General features: G+C 38.9%; 1 protein-coding gene across 10 annotated transcripts in view; it reads right to left on the bottom strand.

Moving 5' to 3' along the window:
• The window catches only part of LOC132385123 (Na(+)/H(+) exchange regulatory cofactor NHE-RF3-like), a 62,638-nt gene that overhangs the window by 17,307 nt on the left and 18,255 nt on the right, over positions 1–27,076 (bottom strand). For 9 of the 10 annotated variants that reach the window (XM_059956905.1, XM_059956901.1, XM_059956899.1 and 6 more), the window contains 5 exons: positions 22,837–22,864; positions 19,457–19,521; positions 17,179–17,390; positions 9,519–9,720; positions 5,018–5,154 (listed from right to left, as the gene is read on the bottom strand). In XM_059956905.1, coding sequence (XP_059812888.1) covers positions 5,018–5,154; positions 9,519–9,720; positions 17,179–17,390; positions 19,457–19,521; positions 22,837–22,864 — 644 coding nt within the window. The remainder of the gene's footprint in view (positions 1–5,017; positions 5,155–9,518; positions 9,721–17,178; positions 17,391–19,456; positions 19,522–22,836; positions 22,865–27,076) is intronic. The other variant, XM_059956900.1, reaches the window with a different exon arrangement.

Here is a 27,076-nt window from a genome sequence, read left to right on the forward strand (position 1 = left end):
CACTTACAGTACTTCCAAAGGCATTAGACAGGGTAACACCTGCACATAACACATAGTTTTAATTTTGTGCTTGATATTAGCAACTGACATCTTTTTGCAAGTGATAATTATAATTTTTTTAAAATTCAATTATCACTTGGAGGTGTTAAAAAACTTGTTTTTTTATCCAGGCAGTTTTGAACCACAATTCAATACAGTTGCTCGTTTCTTCAAAATTAAGTTATTCTTAATCCTTTATGGTGTTCTTTCAGAAGGGCAGAGTACTGAAGAAATAAAAATGTTCAACAGTCAGTGTAGAGACAGAAAAGGAGTTAATGTTTCAGTTCAATGGCAAATAGACAATAGGTACATGGAATGGAAATGCTCAGAATGTTATGAGCCAAAGGCTGGCAAATGGGACTAGCTTGGATGGGGCATCTTGATTGGCACGGGCTGGATGGGCCAAACAGCCTGTTTCCCTGCTGTACAACTTTATGACTCTAAACACTCTAAAATTCAAGTAGGCTAGAAAACAGGAGAGATTATGTGACAAACAGAAAAGGTGCGATGTGCGGAGCAAAAGGGGTAATGAAGCAAAAGGTGGTTTGGAGTGGCTGTAAATTCAAATAACAGAAACATTATCACCAACTGCTATCCAAGAAAAATAGGAGCAGTGAAATAGTTTGAAATTATTGAACTAAAGGTAGACAATTGAAATGACAGATGACCTGAAGTTCTGGGTGAATGGAATTCTTCAAAATAGACACCCAACCTGCATTTGTAAATGTGTACGAGACCTCATTGTATGTAACAAATATGGTGTACAAAGTTAAAGTAAGTGCATGGTAATTTCTCCCAGAACAAGTGTTTTAGTTCCAGTAAATGGGCAATTTCTTGATTGGGAACGTAGCAAAGTAAGGAGATAGAAATGATTGAAAAATTGACCAGTGCGTTGTGGAAGAAACAGGTGGGAAGAAGATGTTGAAACAGAAAAAAAGGAGGTTGGCAGTGATATTCTGCTGGAAGAGAAGAAATGCAAGTGAGTCATTGTCCAATAGAGGTTAATGGATCAAATGAGTTTTGTTGACATGAAGTTTGAGAGCCTATTAAAAGGGCTCTTCAAGAAGTACAGAACTATACTATCCAAGTACAAAACTATATTATCCAATGTATAGCTTCCATTTTATTAATATTTGTTATGGAAGTAGTAGTAAAGGCCCTTTAAGAAAATATAGATACATCGTTCAGCCATTTCCTTATAAAGACATTTCTTATTGAAAGTGTAAATGACAAGGTAGAATGCTGAACCTGGCATCCATATAGTATGCATAAATATTTTAATCAATATTTATGAAATATGTTTTTTCATTTTCATTTGCAAAATCCATTCCATCTGATCTGCTTAGCCACAACAATACTGGAATGATAAAGAGTCCTAACCCAAGAAACATGCAGCTTTCCTGGAATTTCAACCCCCTATCCTCAATTCCTTTTTCCAGATAACTTTAAATTCTGTTTATGTTCTATTGTCTTTTCAGAGCATTCCAGCTGATGTACAAAAAATGCAAAAGTAGAGACACAATTATTGTTTGTCTTGTGTTGCCTGGTCTAATAGCCATCCATACTACTGTAAATAATGATGAACAAGGTTGCGAATTTGGTCTATTTTCTTGAACACTTCTATGACAACATGTCTCCTTTCTAGAAGCTTTGCTTCCTTTAACCTTTCACTTAACTGGGACCCCTGATATCTGGAGTCAATATCATTCAATTATTAGGGAAGTTTCTCAAAGGCATTTTACACACCCAGATTGGTTGGCATATTTTGTATCTTGAGGGGAAGGTTATGCAATTTCCTAATTTATGCATGGACATAAGGAAGGCATAGAAAAAAAATCTCCTCAAAATGATCAACATTGATGTAAGATAACTCAGGTGTGGTCTGACCAATGCATAAGCCTCACTTTTGGCATGTTGGCATACCTGGATACAAGCCCGGTCTGGGTCATGCCTGAATTCACTATTCCATATTGTAACTACAACATTTCAGTAATAGTCTGTCTACCTGCTAATGCAGCCCAATATCTTTATTTGCTTTTTTTATTACAGGTGAGAATTGAGCTGATAAAATAACAGTACTTCCACTAATTTATGTTTACCCACAATAAGCACCATCTGTCACTAGAATATTCGAATAATTGGAAAGAACCCAATTCTGATAAAAATAATTCCATTATAATTTTAATATTTATACTAAATGCTCTTGACACTAAAAAGTTCAAAGTAAGCCTATTTTCAAAGTATATATATGTCACCACAGACAACCCTGAGATTCATTTTCTTGCAGGCAATCACAATAAATACAAGAAACACAATGGAATGAATGAAAGACCACACCCAACAAAACGGACAAACAACTAATGTGCAAACAAAAACAACACTACAAAGAAAAAAGGAAGAAAAAAAATTAGTAAGTAAGCAATAAACATCAAGAACATGAGATGAAGAGTCCTTGAATGTTAGTCCATAGGTTGTGGGAACATTTCAATGATGGGGCAAGTGAAGTTCTCCCCTGTGATTCAGGAGCCTGATGGTTGAGGAGTAATAATTATTCCTGAACCTGGTGATGGGGGTCCTGAGGCTCCTGTACCTTTCTCCTGATGGCAGCAGTGAGAGGAGAGCATGGCCTGGATGGAGGGGATCCTTGATGATGGATGGTGCTCCATGTAGATGTGCTCAGTGGTTTGGGGGGTGGGGTGGGGCTTTACCCATGATGGATTGAACCATATCCGAGGACTTGAAGCTTACTGACTAGTTTTGAGGGGATGATGGTGTTGAATGCCGAGCTCTATTCAATGAAGAGCATCCTGACGTATGCATCTTTGCAGTCCAGTTGTTCCAGATTTGAGTGAAGAGCCAAAGAAATGGCATCTGCTGTTGACCTGTTCTGATGATAGGCAAATTGGAGTGGGTCCAAGTCACTTCTCAACCAGGAGTTGATATGTTTCACACCAACCTCTCAGAGCAATTCATCCTGGTGGATATAAGTGCTGAAAGTTGTTGGCCTGCGGTCAACATAACTACGTTGTTATTTGTGAAGAAACAACAAAGTGCAAGCTTCGATTAATTAAGAGTTGCGTAGTGAATTACCTAACCTAGACCAGCTGATGAATTGTCGACAAGATTTTCAATTTCCCACCTCGTTTCATGTTATCAGTGAATTTATAGATATAACATTTGGTGCCCTTGGCCAACTAGTTGGTACCCAAACACCAATTCCTGTCATAACCCATTGGTCACAGTCTGTCAATCTAAGAAAGGCCTTTTTATTCTTACTGCTGTTTTCTATTAAGCAGCTCTCAACCCCATGATTATTCTATTAACCCTTCAACATAGGCTTCTAATTTATTTACTTATACTAGTTCCATATTGCACACTGCTTTGAAAACCGGTGAGCAATTCACACCAGTACTTTCTTCCCCTTACTGCTTCTTAGCTCCATTTAAACTGATTCTAATTGCATCTCATGATCTGCCAACAATCAAGATCTTCTCTCATGTCATTCCTCATTGACAGCGCTTTCCTTTCTTGCTATCCCACATCCTTCTTTTCTTTGCCTTTCTATCCAAATTGTCAAACATTCCCAGTTTCCCTGCAGCCACATTTAGGTAAAATCATACCTATTTAGAGCTATTTGTCTTGATAATTCATCCATCTTTTGGGAAATGCAGTATGCATTTAAGATACTGCGTCTTTAAATTTGGCCTTGTAATATGATATCATTGATGTCCACTTAAAAGGATAGACCTTGATTTACTGTAACATTGAAAATATTATCTGGATATATTAGTCAGGATCATGTTTAAGATGTAAAGCCTCAATCTTTGGACACAGAGGTTAGAGTACTACCCACAGATTCATAGCTAGAGGTGTCTTCCTCCATCTTTTACAATGGATGGATAAAGTTAATGATGTCATTGCTGAGATACAGGTTTCCCCCACTATCCGAAGGTAGAGCATTCCTAAGAAACAGTTCGTAAGTTGGAATGTCGTAAAGTGAATAAGCAATTACCATTTATTTATATGGGAAAAATTTGTGAGCGTTCCCAGACCCCAAAAAAACCTACAAAATCATGCCAAATAACACACAAAACCTAAAATAACAGTAACATACAGTAAAAGCAGGAACGATCTGATAAATACACAGCCTATATAAAGTAGAAATACTTTTCTGCAATCATTGCAGCACTGTCGAGTGTAATGAAAATCTCACTACATAGCACTACTAGTGTGGGAACTTTTCGGCAGCTTCAGTATCAACCGAAGCACTCTCTCCAGTAAATGTTAAACTATGAAGCTGCCTTTGCCTCAGAAACCGATCAAACCACCCATGACTACCTTTAAATTCTACTTTGCAACACTTTCATCACCATTGTCCAGTGCTTTCTTGTTTCAGCTTATTAAAAAGACTGACTGATTTCTCCTTAAGTATAACTTAATGGAACACCACACTTTGTACACCCATCAATCCATTCAAGCAATAGACTTTCCATTTTATCCATTATTGGATGCTGACTAAAAGAGACGATGTTGCTACGAGCAGAACCAACAGTAACATGGGCAGCTTTCAAGATTCTTTCTCTCTGCGTATAAATAGTGTGAATGGTTCAACGCGCGGACTATGTCCTTACTTCGTTCACCATGATCGAAACACTTAACTATGTCTAGTTTTACACTAAGTGTAACACCCTTACGCGCTCTTTTAGGCTTTTCTGATACCTTAGAACTCATCTTGCTAACCGATGCACAAGATAAATCGAGATAAAGCACAGATGCTCACAGGCACGTGTTTAAGCAATGGCGGCTGGAATGCAGTTCCAGGGGAGGAGCTCGGCTGCTCGGTGTGCGCGCTGCCTTTTTTTGTAACAGTGAAAACACCTTCTGTTAGCGAAAACAGGTAACTACTGTAGGTTTTTCGTAACAGCGAGGTGTCATAAAGCGAATATTCGAAAAACGTGGGCCACCTGTAGTTCCTTACCTTTCTGGCAACTTGTAGATGAGTGCATCCCTCAATATTGACTCCATTAACTTCAATGAGTCTATCGTCCATCTGAAGTCCACCTTTTTCAGCAGCTCCCCCAGGTTGGATGCTCAATGTAAATTGACCTTTGACACCTGAATTCATTCAATGAGATATGTTTATAGTTTTTTTTCAGGGTGACATTTTGTGCCATTGTTAAATATATAGGAAAAGATGAAATTCCTTTAACGTAATTTTAATTGCGGATATGTATGTAACATCAGGTTCAAGAGATTCTACAGATGCTGGAAATCTTGAACGACATACACAATACATTCAGTCACCACTTTACTAGGTACACTTCTACACCTGCTTGTTAATGCAAATCTGATCAGCCAATCATGTGGCAGCAACTCAATGGATAAAAGTATGCAGACCCGGTCAAGAGGTTCCACTGTTGTTCAGACCAAATATCAGAATGGGGAAGAAATGTGATCTTAGTGACTTTGACCTTGGAATGATTGTTGGTGCCAGATGGGGTGGTTTGAGTATCTGAGAAACTGCTGATCTCCTGGGATTTTCACACACAACAGTCTCTGGAATTTACAGAGAATGGTGCGAGAAACAAAAAAACATTTAGTGAGCGGCAGTTCTGTGGGTGAAAACACCTCGTCAATGAGAGAGGTCAGAGGAGAATGGCCAGACTGGTTCAAGCTGACAGGAAGGAGACAGTAACTCAAATAACCACATGTTAATACAGAGGTGTGCAGAAGGGCATCTCTGAATGCACAACATGTCAAGCCTTGAAGTCATGCCTGGCCTGCTGTTGTCTGTATATGTTAAATCAGATTAACATAACAACCTTTCTCTTCCTCTGCAGATTGATGGTCTGATTAGTATCTTTACCCGACAACAGGGAGAGCTCCAGAGCATTCTTCCACTCCAAAACCAGCCAGAAGAATGCAAATGTGAGGATCCAGACACTGGTACAGTTTCAATAGTTATATTACATCAGTGCTGAGTTAACTCCCATGAACATTTCATGCAGTAGGATTGTATACCTCACAGCTACAAAAGGGAAGAATGCAACAGAAAATCTGTTTGGGTAGAAGCCTCAAAAAATAGAATGTGTGCACACTCTGAATTGTCCTCGATCATGGTTCAGCAGCTGTAGACTGATACAAAATATTTATTCAGTTCATCAGCCATTTCCTTGTCCCCATTACTACCTCTCCAGCATCACTTTCCAGCAGTCCAATATCCACTCTCACCTCTCATTTACACTTTATGTATCTGAAAGTTGCAGGGTGAATTCAATCACGTTATGATCACTTTCCCCTAGGGGTTCTTTTACCTTAAGCTCTCTAATCAATTCTGGTTCATTGTACAACACTCAATCCAGAATAACAGATACCCTCGTGGGCTCAACCAGGAGCTGTTCTAAAAAGCCATCTCATAGGCACTTAGAAATTCCCCCTCCTAGAATCCAGCACCAACCTGATTTTGTCAATCCACCTGCATATTGAAATCCCCCATGACTATTGTAACTTTGCACTTTTGACATGCAATGCCACATCCTTACTACTGTTTAGGGTCTGTACACAACTCCCATCAGGGATTTTTTACCCTTGCAGTTCCTTAGCTCTATCCACAATGACTCAACACCTTCTGACCCTATGTCACCTCTTTCTCATGATTTGATTTCATTTTTTACCAACAGAGTAATGCAAGCCCCCTCTGCCTTTCTGCCTGTCCTTTTAATACAATGTGTATCCTTGGACATTAAGCTCCCAGCGATAATCTTTCAGCCATGATTCAGTGATGACTACAACATCATACTTGCCAATCTGCAACTGTGCTACAAGTTCATCGACCTTATTCCATAAACTGCACACTGATACACCTTCAGTCCTGTATTCACCCTTTTCAATTCTGTTTACCCTTTACATTGCAACTCAACCTGTTGACTGCAATTTTTCACTATCAACAGCCTCTCCTCACTACACATTGCCTCTGTTTGTAAACCAGCTACCTCATCTTCAGCACTATCATCCACCTTTCCTATGATATTTCTTGCATTGAAATATATGCAGTTCAGGACACTGGTCGCACCATACTCAACCTTTTGACTCCTAACTTTGTCTGAAGTCTTACCAACATCTGTCAACACAACCTCTCCACTAATTGTTCTGGCACTCTGGTCCCCATCCCCCTGTTATTTTAGTTTAAACCCCACCGTGCAGCAATAAAAATTCTTCCTGCTAGGATATTAGTCCCTCTCCAGTTCAGGTGCAAACAGTCCCTTCTGTAAGGTCCCACATTCCCTGGAAAAGAGTCCAATGATCCAAAAATCTTATGCCCTCGCTCCTACACCAACTCCTTAGCCACATATTAAACTGTATAATCTCCCTAGTTCTGGCCTCACTAGCACGTGGCACGGGTAGCAATCCTGAGATCACAACCCTGGAGGTCCTGCCCTTTAACTTAGCACCCAACTACCTGAACTCCCTATGCAGAACCTTGTCACTCATCCTACCCATGCCATTGATATCTACATGGACCACGCCCTCTGGCTGTTCATCCTCCCACTTAAGAATGCTGTGGACTCAATCCAAGATATCCCAGACCCTGGCACCTGGGAGGCAACATCTGGGAATCTCACACACTGCTGATGTGTTGAGAAGCCTCTTCTTAAGCACTGGTGTTCCAAAACACTTAGACAGTGACAATGGACCACAGTTAGTTGCGGAACAGATTCAGCCATTCCTGAAAATGAAAGGAATAAGATATACTATATCTGAACCGTACTACCCTGCTACAAATGGCTTGGCCATTAAGGTTTCTCCAGAGTTTAAAGAATGCACAGCGCACAATGTCAGCAGAACACACTACACTGACACTGAATCAGAAGCTTGCCAATTTCCTCCTTGCAGATTGTAATGCAGCATACTCCACAAATAACCACGCCAGCTATGCTGTTCCAGGGTAGTCCCTTGCAGTCCCAGAGTCAACTCCAGAACTGTCAGAATCATTTCCTACAGTCCCAGAGTTAACTCCTAAAACCGCCATGTAAGAGTCCCCAAAATCTGAGATTGTTTCACAGTCACAAGTCTCATCTGCCAAGCAGAGAGACTCCTCTTGTCAAAAAAAATATTATCCCACAAGAGTAAGAAATCCTCCACAGCTATTAAATCTTGAGGCCTGAATAGAACAATTTGAAATTTACTATGTTGTATTATAAAGTATACTCTGTGTCTGTTTGTGTGTGTGTGTGTGTGTGTGTCTGTCTGTCTCTCTCCCTCTATATATATATCTCCATTACAGATTATACGTACAAAGTATGTGAATGTTATACGTCATTATGCCACCATATCATATGAGTGCACCTCACAAAAGTGAAACTAAGCGTACATGTTCTCCTGGGCTCCCATGTTTTTCTTTCGATTCGTTTCTGAAGTTACAAAGCATAACACACTGTGTTTCCTCTTTGAGACTCTATGTACAGTATGCAGTTTCTTGGGTGTGAAAATAAAGGTAGACATTATCTGTGTTGTACTCAGCTGTCAGTCTGCATAGCATTGTAAAATAGCCACATTTACAAAGGAGCCAGAAAATTAAAGGTTCAGTCCCAATGCAGAGACAAAAGATTGGACTGATGTGTCACTGCAGTACTACGGAAGAAATACACATGGAAAGACACCAGCTTTCAGGTGAAGTGCTAAACTCGACGCCTTGCCTTCTTTCTCATATAGGGCAGTCCTTTCTGGTATTGTAGCCAACACTAAATCTAGTCTTTATCACATTGCTGCTTGTTGGAGTTGTTTTGAGTAAATTTGCTGCTCTGCATTATACTAGCTACACATCAAAATTATTAGATTGTTACAAAGCCCTGTTGAACACAGAGCAAGCAACTTCAGGAAATATTTATAAAAATCTTAAAGATTGGTTATTAGTTTAAAGCAGGAGGAGGGGAGAGTGTTCAGGAGGAAACTTAAGATCATATGAAATAACAGCAGCCAATGAGGGAGATACAACAATCAGGAATGTTCAAAAGGGCAGAAGTAAAGGAGTCATTGACTGTGATTAGATTACAAATATTGGAGAAAGTGAAGACACACTGAAAATTTACAACAAGGACCAGGATTTTATAACTGGGGTGTTTCTTGACTGGAATACAAAGTAAATCAGTGAACACAGGGGTGATAAATGATTGGTGTGCTCGTGCATTGGCAGCAAAATTATGGATATAATTATGGATGTGCTTATGGAGAGTGGCCGGTAGAAGACTATTGTGCCCAGAAGTGAAAAAAAGAGATGGCTGAGGTTTTCAGGAACAGATGAACTGAGCTGGGACCGAGATTGCTGATGTTATATGAGTGGGTTAATATCAGGCATTTCTGAGGTGTCAGAAAAGATGACAAGCCCAGCAAAAGTGAGTGAACTGCACAGCTGACAAGAGATGATTTGATAAAACAGTCAAGGGAGAGAAGATGAGAAAAAATTAATGGGTGATAATTACCATCATGAGAGCACAACTGGAAGTCAAATCCATTGGGGGGTTTTTCTACGTAGCAGAGTCGTGGTTTACCATATTGAGTTCCATGTTCAGCCTGTACAATTTCTGCAAAATTCAAATTCTGCATCTTTGCATCTTCATAGGTGGCTCCATCAACCACCAAGAAAGTGACTTGGTTGCCACTCCGCTTTATTTTGCTTACAACCTACCATGGGAAGATGAGAAACAAATTAAGAATAACATGCATTTTATAAATTATTAGGTTAATGGTTTTTCATTGAAGATTTAACAGACAAAAAACTTACAACTCTAGAAATGAGGAGTATAACTGTGTCAGGTCAGTACAGTTATGAAATGCAGCCAGTCACTAAACATCTGGAACTCCTCGGGCAAAATGCATGGTCATCAGAAGACTGGATGAAGCTCACTTTTATTTCTCCTCATTCCTAAATATTCATTGTCTAAGTTTGTATTTAAACAATGATTATTCTCACTCCTCACTGGCTCTGTGAGGAGAATTCAACCAGGTCTCAGTGAGATAGAGAAAGGCTACATGAACAGGTGAGGTCATGGCTGATGGAATATAATTTGGAAAAATATGAGGACATCCACCATGATGGAAGAAGTAGAAAGGCAGAATATTTAAATAGTGGGAAATTAAATAGTGTTGGTATTCAAAGGAACTAGATGTTATAAAGTTATTTTTTATTAGTTTTTTAATACATTTTGCAAATTAAAAAAAACCCAAATCAGAATGAGAAACATTAATACAGTGCAAAATTAAGCATACAATGACAATATGATACAAAGAAAGAGAATTTTTAAAAAAGCACCTAAATTGAAGACAAGTAAACTTAGTATCCTCCCCAAGCCCCACAACACAAAAAAAAAACTCCAGACCAACCACAACACAATATAGAGAATATAAATCAGGACAATCAAACTCCCAGACTGTGAATACACTCAGCAACAGAGGATAATAATGCCTACTACCAGAACAAAAAGGGAGCTGAAAGCAAGGGACCGAAAAGAAAAAAAAACCCTAGTCAAGAGGAAGTTTATGAAAGTACTTGATAAAAGGTCCCCAGACCTTATGGAACTTTAAATCCGAATTAATAACTGAATAATGGATTTTTTCGAGGTCCAAACAGGCCATGATGTCGTTAAGCCATTGAGCATGAGTGGGCGGGGCAACATCTCTCCATCTAAGGAGGATCAAGCGTCTAGCCAGGAGAGAGGCAAAGGATAATATTCGGCATTTGGTCAGACTCAGACGTAAATCTGTCTCGTCCCAGAAACCGAACAAAGCAATTAAGGGGTTTGGTTCTAGGTGCTGATTCAGAATATACGATAATGTAGTGAAGACATCTGTCCAAAGTTTCTCCAAGCTAGGACAGAACCAGTACATATGAATGAGAGAGGCCTCGCCCCTCTTGCATTTATCACAGAGCGGACTAATGTTAGGGTAGAATTGAGATAGTTTAGATTTAGACATATGGGCTCTATGAACAATCTTAAACTGTAAAAGGCAATGGCGAGCACAAAGAGAGGTTGAGTTAACTGATTTGAGAATCGAGTCCCAGCTCTCATCAGATAAGGAGATATTTAAATCCTGCTCCCATGCCATTTTAATTTTATCCACGGGGCCCGTCGTAAGGCTCCTAATTTATCTTGAATAATTGATATTAAACCTTTACCTAGTGGATTAATAGAAAGAAATAAGTCCATAACATTTTTCGCAGGCATTTCAGGAAAGTTAGGAATTAAAGGAGCAATAAAATGTCTAATTTGGAGATATCTAAAAAAATGAGCATTGGCCAGATTGAACTTAACAGAGCTGCTGAAAAGAAGTGAAGCGATTATCAATGAAAAGATTTTCAAAACGTCTAATGCCCTTCTTATACCAAACATGGAATGCTGAATCGTACGTGGTAGGTAGAAAAAGGTGATTATGTACGACAGGGCTGGAAACGGAAAAACGGAAAAATAGCATTTCCTAAACTGAGCCCATATACGCAAACTGTGTCTAACAAGAGGATTAGCTATTAATCTGGACAGACTGCTAGGGAGTGCAGAGCCAAGAAGTGCAGAGATAGATAATTCTTTAGTGGAGCTCAGCTCCATTGCCACCCAATTAGGGCACTCGGGTTGGCAATGGAAAAAAGACCAAAAGGTAGCACAACGTATATTAGCTGCCCAATAATATAAACGAAAGTTAGGTAAAGCCATGCCACCCTCTTTTTTAGGTTTTTGGAGATAGATTTTATTAATTCTAGAACGCTTATTCTGCCACAGATATGACAAAATAATAGAGTCTAAGGAGTCAAAAAAAGATTTAGGAATAAAAATTGGGATAGATTGAAATAAGTATAAAAATTTGGGGAGAACATACATTTTAACAACATTAATATGACCTACCAAAGACATAGATAGAGGTGACCATTGTACCAGACTCTGTTTTATAGTATATGAAAGGTTGGCAAAGTTTTCACGAAAGAGATCTTTAAACTTCCTTGTGACTGTAATTCCAAGATAAGTAAATTGATTATGGACTACTTTAAAAGGGAGATCACGAAATGTTAATTCTTGTACTTCTTTACTAATTGGAAAAGTTCACTCTTATGTAAATTAAGTTTATAGCCAGAGATCAGGCTAAACTGATCAAGAAATGAAAACATTGGAGGTAAGGATGTAGACAGATTTGAGAGAAAGAGTAATAAGTCATCAGCATAGAGAGAAACTTTATGCTCAACACCCCCTCTCCAAATCCCAGTCAATTCAGGGCAGTTTTGAAATGCTATCGCCAAAGGTTCTATAGCCAAATCAAAGAGAAAGGGACTTAAGGGGCATCCCTGACGGGTGCCACGTTTGAGATTAAATACCTGGGATTTCTGAAAATTAGTTAAAACAGAAGCAGTAGGACACAGGTACAGCAATTTGATCCAAGAGATGAAACTTTGACTGAGGTCAAATTTTTCTAAGACTGCAAAAAGGTAGTTCCACTCTATATGTTCAAATACTTTCTCCGCATCGAGGGAAATAACACATTCAGGAATCCCAGTTGGGGGTGAATATAAAATATTAAATAAACGCCGAATGTTAAAAAAAGGGAGATGGTTTTTAATGAAACCTGATTGGTCATCAGAGATAATGGAGGGAATAACGGTTTCTAATCCATAAGCCAAAACTTTAGCTAAGATCTTTACATCAACATTGAGCAAAGAAATCGGCCTATACGAGGAACACTCTGTTGGGACTTTACCCTTTTTTAATAGGTGCCTCATTAAAAGAGGGTGGCAATTTGCCGTAATTAAATGAGTCAGATAATACTGAAAGTAACTGAGGAGAAAGAAGTGAAGAGAATGATTTATAAAATTCTACAGGGAACCCATCAGGTCCAGGAGATTTCCCTGAGGACAGTGCAGAAATTGCAAAAGATATTTCTTCTGATGATATAGGCGCATTAAGTTTGGCTTTAAAATCAGATGAAAGTGAAGGAATATTCAGATTATTTAAAAATTGATCAACAGAGATTCAAAGATTCAGAGGAATAAGGCTGAGAATAAAAATTTTTAAATGCATCATTAATTTCCAAATGATCCGATGTAAAGTCTCCATTCTCATTCCAGATCTTTGTAATATGTTGTTTGGCTTTGGAGCGCCTCAGCTGATTGGCTAGAAATTTACCAGACTTATCCCCATGAATGTAAAAGCGACTCTTGCTTTCGAGAAGTTGGCGTTCGACAGGTTTGAGTAGACAGAAGATTAAATTTAGTTTGGAGTTCTACATGCTTCTTGTATAGTTCAGGGTTCTTAGTTTGAGCATACAGTTGATCCAATTCTTTAATCTGGTTAATGAGGTCTAATCGGTCTGCACAGGATCTTCTGTTGAGATTTGCTGTGTAAGAGATTATTTGACCACTCAGATATGCTTTCATGGCATCCCAGACAATCTGGGATGACACTTCAGGTGATGTATTAGTGTTAAAATAAAAGGTTATATGATCCTTAATAAATTTTAGAAAATCATCATCCGATAATAAAGTTGAATCAAACTGCCAGTGTTTATTCCTCTGAGGGAGACCAGGAAAGTTTAAAGAGAGAGTAATTGGGGCATGGTCAGAAATCAATATACTCTGAAACTCACAAGAGTAGGCAAATGGAATAAGTTGGTTATCGAGTAAGAAATAGTCAATTCTAGTGAAGGTATGGTGAACATGTGAAAAAAAAGAATAATCTCTCTCAGTAGGATGAAGGAAACGCCATATATCAGAGATACCAAAATTAGAGAGAAACGATTGGATAGCTAAGGCGGATTTAGTAGGTGATCTGGTAACAGAGGATGATCGATCCAGATTAGGATCTAACCAACAGTTGAAGTCAGTATAAGAGAGTATGAGTTTAAGTCTGGTACTGAGGGAAAAAAAAGTTCAAAAAAGTTAACATCATCAAAGTTGGGGGCATACAGGGTTGCTAGTACAACTTTAGTGTTATATAGTTTACCAGAAACAGTAATAAAACGGCCATTTGTATCAGATATTTTATTATGGAGTTCAAATGGAATATTTGAGTTAATAAGAATGGAGACTCCCCTAGCTTTAGCGGCAAAGGATGAATGAAAATTCTGACCCGCCCACTTTGGCAGAAGCCAGGAGTTATCAAAACAATGAATATGAGTTTCTTGAAGGAAAGCAATGTCAGTTTTGAGTTGTTTAATATGTGAGAATACCTTCCTCCTTTTTACAGGGTGATTCAATCCCTTTACATTCCAGCTCACGAACTTAAGTGCACTAGCCATTATCAATTACTAATGCATAAAAAGCAGCAGGCATATAAAAAGTCAAGCAATACAATAGCAGTCTGGGAGCAGAAATATAAACATAGATTTGTAAAATCAAAACATAAACATGTCCTGAGCAATAAAGAAAAACAATAAATACAGTGAATGATGTTGGAATTGGAAAATCCACCCCACCCACACAACCCAAAACTAGACGGCTACCAAAAAAAGCAGCTAGCTCTACCAAAAAAATTAACCCAAATATAACTTCCAGATCTGTATCATTAACAGCAGTTCTGTATAAATATTATAGCAAATAGTAACTAGTTTATGCACTAGAAAACATAACTACAAATTGGAACATCTTCTGCAGAAATATAAAACTTAATACAGAGAAAATCGGAAGAAAACCAAAACTAACCTACCTGCGAAAAATTATGGAAGAATAAAGGAAGAAAAAAGGGAAAAAAAGGAAGAAAAAAAAAGAAAAAAAAATGGGAGGAAGGGGAAAATTATAGATTCAGGAAGAGTACTTATCAACCATTTACAGAGAGGAAAAAAATCAAAAATTAAAAAAGTGGAAAAAAATGTAAAAAATAATAAAAAAAAATCAGCAGTTAAACTGTGAACCAACAAACAGGGAGGCCTTCAATAAAGACTTCAAACCTCCAAAACAAGTTAGAGTCAATTGTAGAACTCTATAGATAAAGTTATACAAGAATAAGATAGATTACACAAGTACTATTTAATGTCCATAGGGAAACATTAAGCACAGAATGTCTATTTAAAAAAAAGACACACCAAATCCAGGGAGAGATTGTCAACAGCCCTTAGAGTTTCAGTAAATAATGACTGAGTGATTCAAGTGAAGTCTGAGTCTGGGAAAAGTAATTTTACTACGAGCAGTACTTATCCACCATTTTAGGAGGTCATGTTATAAAGTTATAAAAGATCAGCCAATATCAAAAGATAAGATTAGCTTTATTTATCACATGTACATTGAAACATACAGTGAAATGTGTCATACCAGCGAGGATTGTGCTGAGCAGCCCAGAACTTTTGACACACATCCAGTGCCAACATCACATGCCCACAACTCACCAACCCTAAATGTAGGATTAGGGTTTGAAATACTGGAGTAAACTAGAGCACCAGGGGGTAACCCACATGATCGCAGAGAGAACCTATGAACTCCTTACAGACAGTGGTGGCTATTGAACCCCAATTTTACAGTTGGTGCTGTAAGCATTGTGCCAACCAACATGCTATCATGCCATCCTTCGATAATATCTCAATGAATGGCAGAGCAGACTCCGTGGAAGTATGGTTTACTCCTACTTTTATTTCTTATTATCTAATGTGTAAGAAATAGAGATAATCCTTTAACTATCGTTTGTGAGTTTCATGCATGAAAGAAGATCACTAAAAAGTCAGGAAGCAAATTTCCTGATGAGTTCTATGACGTGAACAATAGTGTGAAAACTTGCTCTGCCCAGGTTAAGCCAATATTCAGCTGCTCAGAACTAGTGGAAAGGCAGTTGGGGTGGGAGGCAGGGAGCTGTGTGGACAAAGGTGTGGATATAAGGTGTGACCAATGTGGGGTGGATAATAGAAAGGGCAGTGGGGTGTCATTTGAATACATCCAATCAGAGCTAATAACTTTAAGTGTTCAACTGCTCGTAGCATGGCTTGAATCCCAATCTTCTAACTCAGATGCCTGGCTGCTTCCCTGCAGTTGTCTTGTAAGAATTAGAATCAGGTTTGTTATCACAAACAGATGTCATAAAATTTGTTGGTTTTGTGGTAGCAGTACAATGTAATACATAAAAATGACCATAAACTACAATAAGAATATACAGTATAAAAACAAATAAATAGAAAAAGAGAGCAAAATAGTGAGGTAGTGTTCATGGATCCATGGTCCATTCAAAAATCTGATGGCAGAGGGGAAGAAGCTGTTCCTAAAACATCGAGTGCTCCTGTACCTCCTACTGATGGGAATAATGAGAACAGAGCATACCTTAAATGGTGAGGATCCTTCAGGATGGATGCTGGCATTCTATGGCACTGCCTTTTAAAGGTGTCCTCAGTGGTGGGGAGGTTAATGCCCTTGATAAAGATGATTGAGTCTATAACCCTCTGCAGCTTTTTTCCATATGAGGCAATGAAGCAACCGGTCAGAATGCTCTCCAGGGTTCATCTGCAGAAATTTGCAAGTCTTTGGTGACATGCCAAATCTCCTCAAATTCCTAATGAAATATAGCCTCTGGCATGCCTTCTTTGTAATTGTTTTACTTTTTTGGGCCCAGTATTTATTTTCAGAGATGTTGACACCCAGGAACTTGAAGCTGCTCACCCTTTCCACTGCTGACCCCTCGATGAGGACCGGTCTGTGGTCTTTTGATTTCCCCTTCCTGAATTCCACAATTCTTTGGTTTTACTGACATTGAGTGCAAGGTTGTTGTGACTCCACTCAACCAGCCGATCTCTCTCACTCCTGAATGCCTCCTCATCACCATTTGAGATTCTGCCATAAACAGTGACGCTATCAGCAAATTTATAGATGGCATTTGAGCTGCTATAAGTGTAGAAAGAATAGAGCAGTGGACTAAGCACTCCTCTTTGAGATGTGCCTATGTTGATAGTCAGTGAGGAAAAGTATTGTCCAGAAAAAGTATTGTAAAGGGAGAGAGTCATTTGAGATTTGTCTGCGGACTTCCTGGGGTAAAATCAACAACATCAGAAGACTGGATTTAGCTCACCTTTATTTTTCCTATTTCCCCAAATACTCATTGTCGAACCATCAGCTTAGACTATCTAAAAAATATTGAGTTTTACCAGACCAAAGGCAAAAACAGTGAGTATAATTAAAGTTAGTGCTACCTTGGAATGTTCCATGTTATCCACAAACTCTCCATTGATCTCCAGCACCCTGTCAGCATCATAGAGCCCAGCGAGCTGAGCATGGCTTCCAGGCTCCACTTCTCGGATGATGTGTCCTTGCTTCCCCTTTTCAGCTCGTAGGTAGAAGCCAAACACCTCATTGTTCTTCTTGTTCAGGACACATACTCTGGGCTTGATCAAGACCGACAGTTCTGAGTAGATAAAATTACTTAAAAGCTATATAAGTTCCAAACATTGAAGCACATCCTTCAAATTTGTACTTTGCTCAAAGACTATGGAGTCTGGAAGCTGAAATGGAAACAAAAATTGGACTGGCAGCTGAATAGAGAAAGGATGGCTGTAAGTTTTGGGTCAGAAACAACTTCAGCTGTAGGGCTGAAGGGTTTGAAATTTGGGGGGGGGGGAAGGCATGAAATATTAATCATACCATGGTAGCATAGTGGCTAGTGGGAAGTTATTGCAGCTTGAGGCGTTCCGGAGTTTGGAGTTCACTTCGGGTGCCATTCCGTAAAGAGTCTCTGTACATCTTTGCTGTGAATGAATGGCTTTTCCCCAGGTGCTCCGGTTTCCTCCCCCAGTCCAAAGGCGTACCAGATAGGTTAAGTGGTCATTGTAAATTGTCCTGTGATGAGTTTAGGGTTAATCGGAGTTGTGAGGTTGCTGGGGCAGCATGCTCAAAGGGCCGGGAGGGCCTACTCTGTCCTGAATCACCTAATAAATAAATAACTAATAAATTAATTAAGGGTAATTGAGTTTAAATTTTACCATACAGTACTTAAGTATTCAAATTGAAAGCAAAATTTAAAGATACAAAATAAAAATCTTTACCTCATGAAATCCCAGTAAGAATGAAATATAATTATGGTGATATTGTAGAAACCAAACTGGGTCACTAATGTTCTTATTAGGACACTTGCCTTGTTTGACAAATCCAGTCCCATACTGACTGGAGGTGATCGCAGTGCTGACTCTGAAATATTTTCCAAACTGGATGGTGAAAATCAGAAGGCAACTTTAGTCACTCTTGAGTGGCTAAGTGCAAATAAACATAATAATATGTTTGTGATATGTTTGAAGAATAAATACTTGCAAAACTTTTAGGAAGAACTGTCTTTTTAAAAATGTTTTTACAACTATCCAGGATGGTTAAAGTCTTATCCATGAGGGAGCATTCGAAAGATGCAAATCACCTCCAGCATTGCAGTAGAACTTTAACCTTGTTTGTGTCAGTGTTCTGGAAGGTGAGTTGAACCTCCTTAGTTGAGTGAGATTGTTACTTATTAAGCCATGGTTAACACTTGGTAGAGGAATTACCAAGTCAAATCCTATTGATTTTTACTGATGTTTTGAAGATAATATTGATAATTGGTTTATCATTGCCACATGGCCCAAAGTACAGTGAAAACCTTTGTTTTTCATGCTGCCCAAACAGATCATATCAGATCAGATCATATTACTTCAATTCATTGAAGTAATACAAGGGAGAAGTAAAAAGAGAATGTATAATGTAGTGTTACAGCGTAAGAGTAGTGCAGGCAAATAGGAAGGTGCAAGGGTCACAAATGAGGTAGATTGTAATGTCAAAGTCTATCTTATTTTACATTCAGTAATCTTAGAACAGCAAGACAAAAGATGTCCTTGAACACTGTAATATGTAGTTTCAGGCTCTTGTATCTTCTGCCCGATGAGAGTGAAAAGAAAAGAGAATGTCTGGAGTGATGGGCGTCTTTGATTTTTTTGGCTATTCTTCTGAATACACAAGTGTAGACAGCTGATATTCTGAACATTTCCATGAAATACTGGGCATCAGTTTTCTTTGTAATACTCCCAACTTATCGAGTGCTAAATACTATTTCTCAGTATGTACAATAGAGAATCAGGCATTTGGACCAGTTGATCCATGTAGGTATTTATTTTCTGCATGAGTGGCCCTATCCTTCCACATTTAACCTACTTTTTCTTGATATTTATCACCATGGAGGAAATACATTTTCAATTTACCATGGAAACATTACATTTGACCAGCGCCTTCCAGAACAGAAATTATACTTGTTTGTTTTTAAATCCAATAACATGATCTGTCTCAGTGACAGAACTTGTCTCGTCGCCCAGGGACAAATGGCTCATTGTTTTGAGGAGAGCTCATTGCTACCTTTTACTTCAGCTTTGGGAAAGGTTAATATTTAGCCCTTATCTACCATATACTCAACATTAGATCAGTAAAACTGTTTCCATTAAAATATATTGTTTACTTTACCAATGTCATCATTTATGACCAAGGCAGGATTATCTATCCCTTCCTTAGGATTGAAAGTAAATTTTCTGTAAAAGAACACAAGACAAAATTCTGATCAGTTTAATTCTGAAGCCATTGTAGATATTGTGATCATCCCAGCTCCTTGAAAGAACTTTCTGAGTATTCCCATGCCTTTGGCTTTTCTCCCTGATACTGCACATTTTTCATTATAAAAGCACTTACACATATATATTTTGGAAGTTCTGATTGGAACCACTTCTGCCTCCTGTTCAGGCAGTACATTCTATCGCAAATCAACCCACAGTGAAACACAAAAACATCTCGATTCCCCTCAATTCTTTCACCAATTATCTGAAACTGATGCCCACTGATTACTGCCGGAGGGAACATTTCATATAGATCCTTTCAAATTTACTTCTAATTTTAATTCAAAGTGAGATATAGGAAAAAGGAAACAATGATTAACCATCCTGATCCTAATGGATATCAGGGACCGACATCAGCCAGTCATTTGGGGAGTACTATAAGTTTGGAGACATATTTCTGTTTTTATTACTTAGTTTAGATACTTTTGGCTAAAAACTGTCAAGGTCATTTGAACATTAGAATGAGAAGTATGAATGCTGGAAAACTGAAATGGAAACTGGGATTGCTGGAAACACTCAATATGAGAGGCAGCAGCTGAGGGGAGAGAAAAGGAGCCAATGTTTCAGATCACCTTTGAAGAACTGGAAAAGTTAGAAACACAGGAGTTTTTAAATTGTTGGGGGGGGGGTGTGATTGTCGGGAATATCTGTGATTGGTTAGAGAGCAAGATTGTAAGGTAAGGTAATAGATTTTAGTGCTGGCAGTTAGATATAGGAGCAGAATCAGGACATTTGGCCCATTGAGTTTTGAATCAGTCATGGGCTGATTCATTTTCCATCTCAACCTCAAGTTAGAAAGAGATAATGTTCGAACTGTGAAATCAAAAGCATAGTGGTTGCTGGAATTCTGAGACAGAGCCAGCAGATCAGACAGCATCCGTGGGGAGAGAAAGACAGTTTATACAAGTAGAATTCCTGCAGAACTGGTTCCAATGTGCCAAGAAGGAAGATGAGAAGCAGTTCCTTGATTTTGCATTAGGCATTGGGCATTAGGCGTCAAAGGGACTTCGCAGTGGAGCGACAAATCAGAAACCTCTCCACCCACCTTCTTACTCTGGCTTCTGCCCCCTTCCTTTATAGCCCTGATAAAGTGTCTCAGCCCAAAACATCAATTCCTTTCTCCTCTTCATAGATGCTGCCTGATCTGCTGAGTACAATCACTGAATGTGTGTTTGTTTTTTCAGGTGTAGTGGTGAACCAGATGGAAGTAACTGATGGAATGGGACTGATTGGAACCAGTTGGAGGAGGAATGTGCCAACTTTGTCACAAAGATGAAAGGGGAATACTTGTCCATCGTTCCAAGCCATCCCCACAGTACCCAAAACCTTTACAACTGAATGAATGCAAACACCACCCTGGACCTACTGTATACATCTTGAAATTAAAATCAATCCTGTTGGAAATTAATGCTGTTGATTTTTTAACATATGTCTCATTTCCTACGGAAGCACCAATATCGGGTTTAATTATAGACGTTCCATTGACACAGTCAATTTACTTTCAACTAGGTAAATCCTTCATGATATTTAATTAGATCTGGTTCAATATCCTGCAGTCTGGGCAGGTTAACTGTGTCTATTTTCAGCACACTGAAGGGCATTCATGGTCCAACTGTTGGCACAGAGGGCTGTTCAGGTGTCCCTAACAAGAAGAGAATGGCAAACACAAGTATATTTACAATGCTTGCAAAGTAAACCATTAACAAGATTTTAAATATCATTTTATATGGAGTCACACAAGAAGACATTAGGATGTGAACAGAAACCCTTTCACAGACTTCTTAGTGGTGAAATGAATAGACTGAGGGTGGGATCTGCAGGGCTTGGAGCTGAGCTGCAACAGTTGCTAGAGTGTTCTTTACAAAGACATAGAAAGAAGCACAAGGATCTTTATTTGTGCATTGTAATTTGCACTACAATAGACCTTTATTATGTTCAAATTGTGTTATTTATTGTGTACTTTGTATAAAGCATGTCTGGTTTCTGTTTTGCTCGTGAATGCCTGATACCACGTGCCTGTGATGCCGCAACAAATAGGGCATTTCATTGTACCTGCACATACAGTACACGTTCTTGTGCACGTGAGAATAAACTCAACTTTTCAGTTTGTAGGGCTAGAGGAGGTAAATAGAGAGGGGGCATTTGCATGTATAAAGATCAATGCCAATAGTGAGGAAGGGGCGCAGTGAATGATGGGACTGGTGAGAGTTAAGATGCAGGAAGTCGATTTTTGGATGAGCAACTTCCATTGAAGCTTACAAGCATTGACTGGTTTTGAAATCACAAGGTCCAGCAATGTAAACTATGATGACTCTCTTTTACAGCAGGGAACCACTTGACACAGGAGGTCTGGAAACTAATCATGTTATTTGTACATTGATTGCTTCCGCAATATGTCTATGTACTATGGATATAGTTGTTTGAAAAAGCAGGATGAAACCCAGGTCCAACCCAAAGAGTAGATAGATCCACAGATGGTAACTTAACAGATAATGATGACCGAATGTGAATGTCCATAAAATCCCTCCAGCTCCCCCCCCACCATTTAATAAAACCACAGGCAACCCTCCAGCTCATCTTCAATTACCAAACCGTTCTTTCTCTTGCTTTTCAAAGTCTGTTGCTCTGTCATGAATGCATTCAACAAATGAATATCCCACCCCCTCAGATTGACAATTTCTGAGATTTGCAACCCTCAATGAAAAAATTTCTCCTTCACTCCCAGCAGAACCCGAGCCAAAGAAGCACTGGTTCTAGACTCTTCAGAGAAATGAGCCTCAGAGGTATTTATGCTGTAAAGCCTGTGAATTCTTCATAGAGCTTTTGCAATTCATTTCCACTGTCTTTTAGTATTAACTGCAGATCTCTTGCAGAAACATGGTCCCTGGGACTGGACTTTGGTCACAGTCTGTAAGGAGTTTGTATGTTCTCCCTGTGGATTCCCTCTGAGTGCTCCATTTCCCTACTATATTCCAAAATTGTACAGGTTAGTAAATTGTGGGAAAACTACGTTGGCACTTGTGGGCTGCCCTCAGTGCAAACTTGGACTGTATTGGTCGTTGATGCAAATGATGCACTTCACTATATGATTCGATGTACATGTGACAAATAAATCTAATCTTTCTTAAGCAGATTCCAATTTTGAAATTATCCAGCAAAATCATGTTACCATGAGTATTATTCCTCCTGAAATCTAGAGTAATGATGATAGTGATCAATGATGGCTGTACTTACGGTGATAATGCAGCTGTGTCATCAATGCCTGCAAAAGAAATGAAAAGCAGTCTAAGAACCTGACAACGTGAAAAACAAGAACCAGAATAGATCAGTTAGCTCTCACAGTTGCTCTAACATCCCGCCTCAACTTTGCTGACTTTTCTCCAAATCCAGTGATTCCTGCCCAAGGCCACAAGAAAATCCATTCCTACACAAGATCTCTTTAAAGGACAATTTTTTTTGGAGCAGGGTTAAGGGCCTAGAACCCTGCTTCTTTTCCTACATTTTCATGTATTATTGATTTCACTTCAGGAATACCAACAACAATAACCATCAGTTTGCCATAAGATCCCAACTGGATCACTAAGTTGGTTTAGGTTTGGAAATCTGTTCTGGTTCTCCATTCTGGGTTTACTTCTATCTCCAGCCCCCTAGCCACTTACTGAAGTGGCTGAGTAAGCCATCAGTCACGTCAATCATATCTGACGGTTTAAGAGTTTTCCATTCACCACCTTTATGAAGTAACCAGTGTGATAAATGCAAAATATTTATCTGAGGTAAAAAATCCTTGAACAATTGCCTAAAGGGGTGATCTTTAAAGCTGCAACAATGGGCAATCATACAGAAATGGGTAGTAATTAGCTTGAAAGATTAAACGCTGATAAAGAAATGCTACATTATTTTACACCTGCAATTCTCATAGTAAATGAGATTGACATATTAATTACTTACTTAAATTTCATAAGAGTCACAGGGGTATCACTTAAATAGGATTAATTTTGTAAATGAATTGGTCAGCATTCATTAAAGAGAAAACCCCAAAGTGATTCATATAAATGTTACAGGAACATAAAAAATAAAAATAGAAGCAGAAGTATTCCCACAATTCTCAGCAGAACAACACAGAACATACCAAGCAACAAAACAACAACAGCAAAACAAATCCCTTTCCTCCCTCCCACACACATGGGTAGTTCTCCAACCCTAGGATAGGCCTCTGGGCCTCCAGTCTCCAGACTTTGTCCATCGGGCTTTGACATCCAGACCTCCAATCAACCATCAGCTTCGATCTTCAGTATTGACTCAAGGACTAGCTGATGACCCTGAACTCCAGCCTCGAACTATGGTTTCCATTCTTTTCACACTTTTCTCTGCTCCAGCATCTCTTGTACTAGATCCCCTCTCCTCAATTTCAAACCCCTGCCCCCACTCCAGCTGCTCATACTATTCCATTTTACAGGTGATCCTACAACTTATTCACTCAACTGCCTAGAACCTAATATCCCTTAAATTAATCTCAAACCCTTTATGATATTGGGATGTCCCAAAGCATGTTTGACAAAGTAGATATTGGGCATTCATTCCATGTGTTAGAAGTTCATATTCTGAGAGTAATCTTGTGTGGGGGTTAGGATTACAGTGGAATGCTGAGTGTATGGGTGGGTTATTCAGAGAGTCTCAGTGATGTCTTTTGTGTTATGTCTGGAACATGATGGTGTGGGGTTGGGGTTTATGGTAAGAAAGTGTGTGTCGAGTTTAGATATGTTCAGAAGTAAGATAGTGGCATGGTAGCTAGTGTAGCACAAGCATCACCAATTGGGGTTTGATTTCCACCGTTGCCTATAAGGAGTTTGTACTTTTTCCCTGTAAATTTGAGAGAGATACTGTTTCATGCGAACAACTTTGTTTTTATAAAATTCCTAAAATTCTCTCAGTTTTGGCAATAACTGTTCTATTGACAGTTTGGCAGAAACTCGCCTGATTTTTACATGAATTGTGTTTCTGATCTCGAACAGGGTACTAAAGATCCTCTGTCTTCATTAAATTATAAACCAGATATTTATGGTGTTTTCCTGAACTGACACCTACCATGCCAATAGCAATAAGGGCACAGGATTTGTGTGTGTTGAGTTGAGTGTGTGGGCTGTGTAGTACTCATGCACATGCATACTTATGTGTACCTATACTTATGAATGACCAGGTGGCCCTGGAGCCACAGGAAAGTCTTTAGATGCCACACTCGCTTGGTCCAGTGTTCTTTCAGCCCAATTCTTGAAGACACTGCATTCAAGGAGATGTCGAAACGCTAGGGCACCACAAGATAGAGACCAGTCTTAGAAGCACAGAAGGGCCAAAGTCTGTCCAGTAGACCATGAACTCCATGAAGTAGCACTGAAGGAATGAAGAGGGAATGCTACCCAGTAGACTAGTGAGCAGATCTACATGGAGTACTGTCACAAGAAAGCAGCACCCATCATCAAGGACACCCACCATCCAGGCCATGCTCTCTTCTCTCTGCTGCCATTCAGAAGATGGAGCCTCAGGACCCATGCCACCAAGTTCAGGAACAGTTATTAACCCTCAGTCATCAAGTTCTTGAACCAGTGCGGATAACTTCACTCACCCCATCACTGAACTGTTCCCACCACAACCTATGGACTCACTTTCAAGGACCCTTCACTTCATGTTCTAAATATTTATTGTCTATTTATTTGCTATTATTATTTTCATTTTTTTGTATTTGCACAATTTGTTATTGTTTGCACATTGGTTGTTTGTCCGTCTTGTTATATGCGGTCTTTTATTGATTGTATTATGTTTCTTTGTATTTCTGTGAATGCCTGCAAGAAAAAAAATCTCTGGGTTGTATATGGTGATGTATATGTACTTAGATAATACATTTACTTTGAACTCTGGAGAAACACAAAAGGGATGTGGGGTCATTGCTGCTCGGTAGACCGTGAACTTTGTCGATAGCTTGAGGACCTCCTGCACCATCTTTTCCCTGACATCCCTCTCTCCTTTTGTGGCTTGGTGTCTTCTTACTTGTTTAATCCTGTTAAATGCCTTTGGAAGTTTTTAGCAAGTTAAGTATTCTTTATAAAAAAAAGAAAGTACTGATTGCATCTGAAAGATTTGACCTCTGAGGGAACAAGAATTATTTCAGGTTAGATTTTGTTGCTGAAATGGACTTTAAACATGAATTCTGTTTCATGATTATCCGGCTTTTTCTTTTCTCTTCCTCCAGGTACCTACTGTATCTGCAGATAGGAGTTTTAAATAAAGCACTGCAGCTTAAAACTGATACAAATTATGGTTAAAATGCAGTCACTGTATTGTTATTAGAGAAGTATTTAGTTTGCTAATGTCTTTTGACGTCTAGATGTGAGTGAATTGCCTAGCATGCCACTCACTTGGATTTCATTGAAAGCCACACCTAAAATAAGTCAAAAATAAGAAAAGAAAATAAGGATTTGCCACCTATCAGGTCACAATCCTGTCTAGTCCAACAAGTTATTCTTACTCAAACCAGTGGAGTTTTCAAATACTTAGAGAACTGTCCCATAAGGAAGTGAAGGAACAACCTTCAAACCTTCCGGGACTTGTTATTAGGCTTTTTACTTCATTATACATCTTTTGTATCCTGCTTTTCATCATTTACCTTATAATTCATCTTTTGCACTATTTATTATATAACTTACAGCAACTTGCACTGTACTGCTGCTGCAAAACAACAAATTTCATAACACACAGTATGCCAGTGATAATAAACCTGATTCTAATTCTATCTTTGACCCACTTGTATGACAGACCCACCTGATGGAAGGGAGGTGACCCTGGAGACCTCAACATTACAATTTGAGTGGCTCAGGTACCACGCGATCAAGAACACCTGCTAGTTACACCACTTGTATATGGATAATGAAACTGTACCCTTGCACATTAAACACTACCTGGAAAAGGCACCATGTACTATGTCCATTACCGGGAGTAGTTTAAATTCTCACCACCTCTGATAAAGTTAGCCAGCACTTGAAAGGCATAACAGGATATTGCAGAGGTGAAAGAGCCAGTTGAAGGGATTAAAAACACTTGAACTCATCCTCGCTAACACATCCACTACAGATACATTACAATGACAGTGTAATTAGACACTACTAGACAGTCCTTCTGGAGGACCTGTGATGGAAGGTGCGGTTGACAGTGTGGCCTACTTGTATTCAACAATCATCAGTTTACTTAATGCTATATTTGAGATCTACCAGACCTCATTAGTGTTTTTATCCAAATGTGAACAAACTAGCTGAACTTTGGCGGTGAAGTGACAATGATGATCAAGACATCAAGACAACGCTTAATCAAGGGTGGCAACAAGTCATCCCTGTAAAACGGAATTCATGAGAAATGTGATGAAAGCTTTAAAATGACTGCAGATATACTCATTACAAAGGAAGTTGGATATGATATTTCAGCAGCC

Source organism: Hypanus sabinus, chromosome X2 (genome assembly GCF_030144855.1).
Source record: "Hypanus sabinus isolate sHypSab1 chromosome X2, sHypSab1.hap1, whole genome shotgun sequence".
NCBI lineage: Eukaryota > Metazoa > Chordata > Chondrichthyes > Myliobatiformes > Dasyatidae > Hypanus > Hypanus sabinus.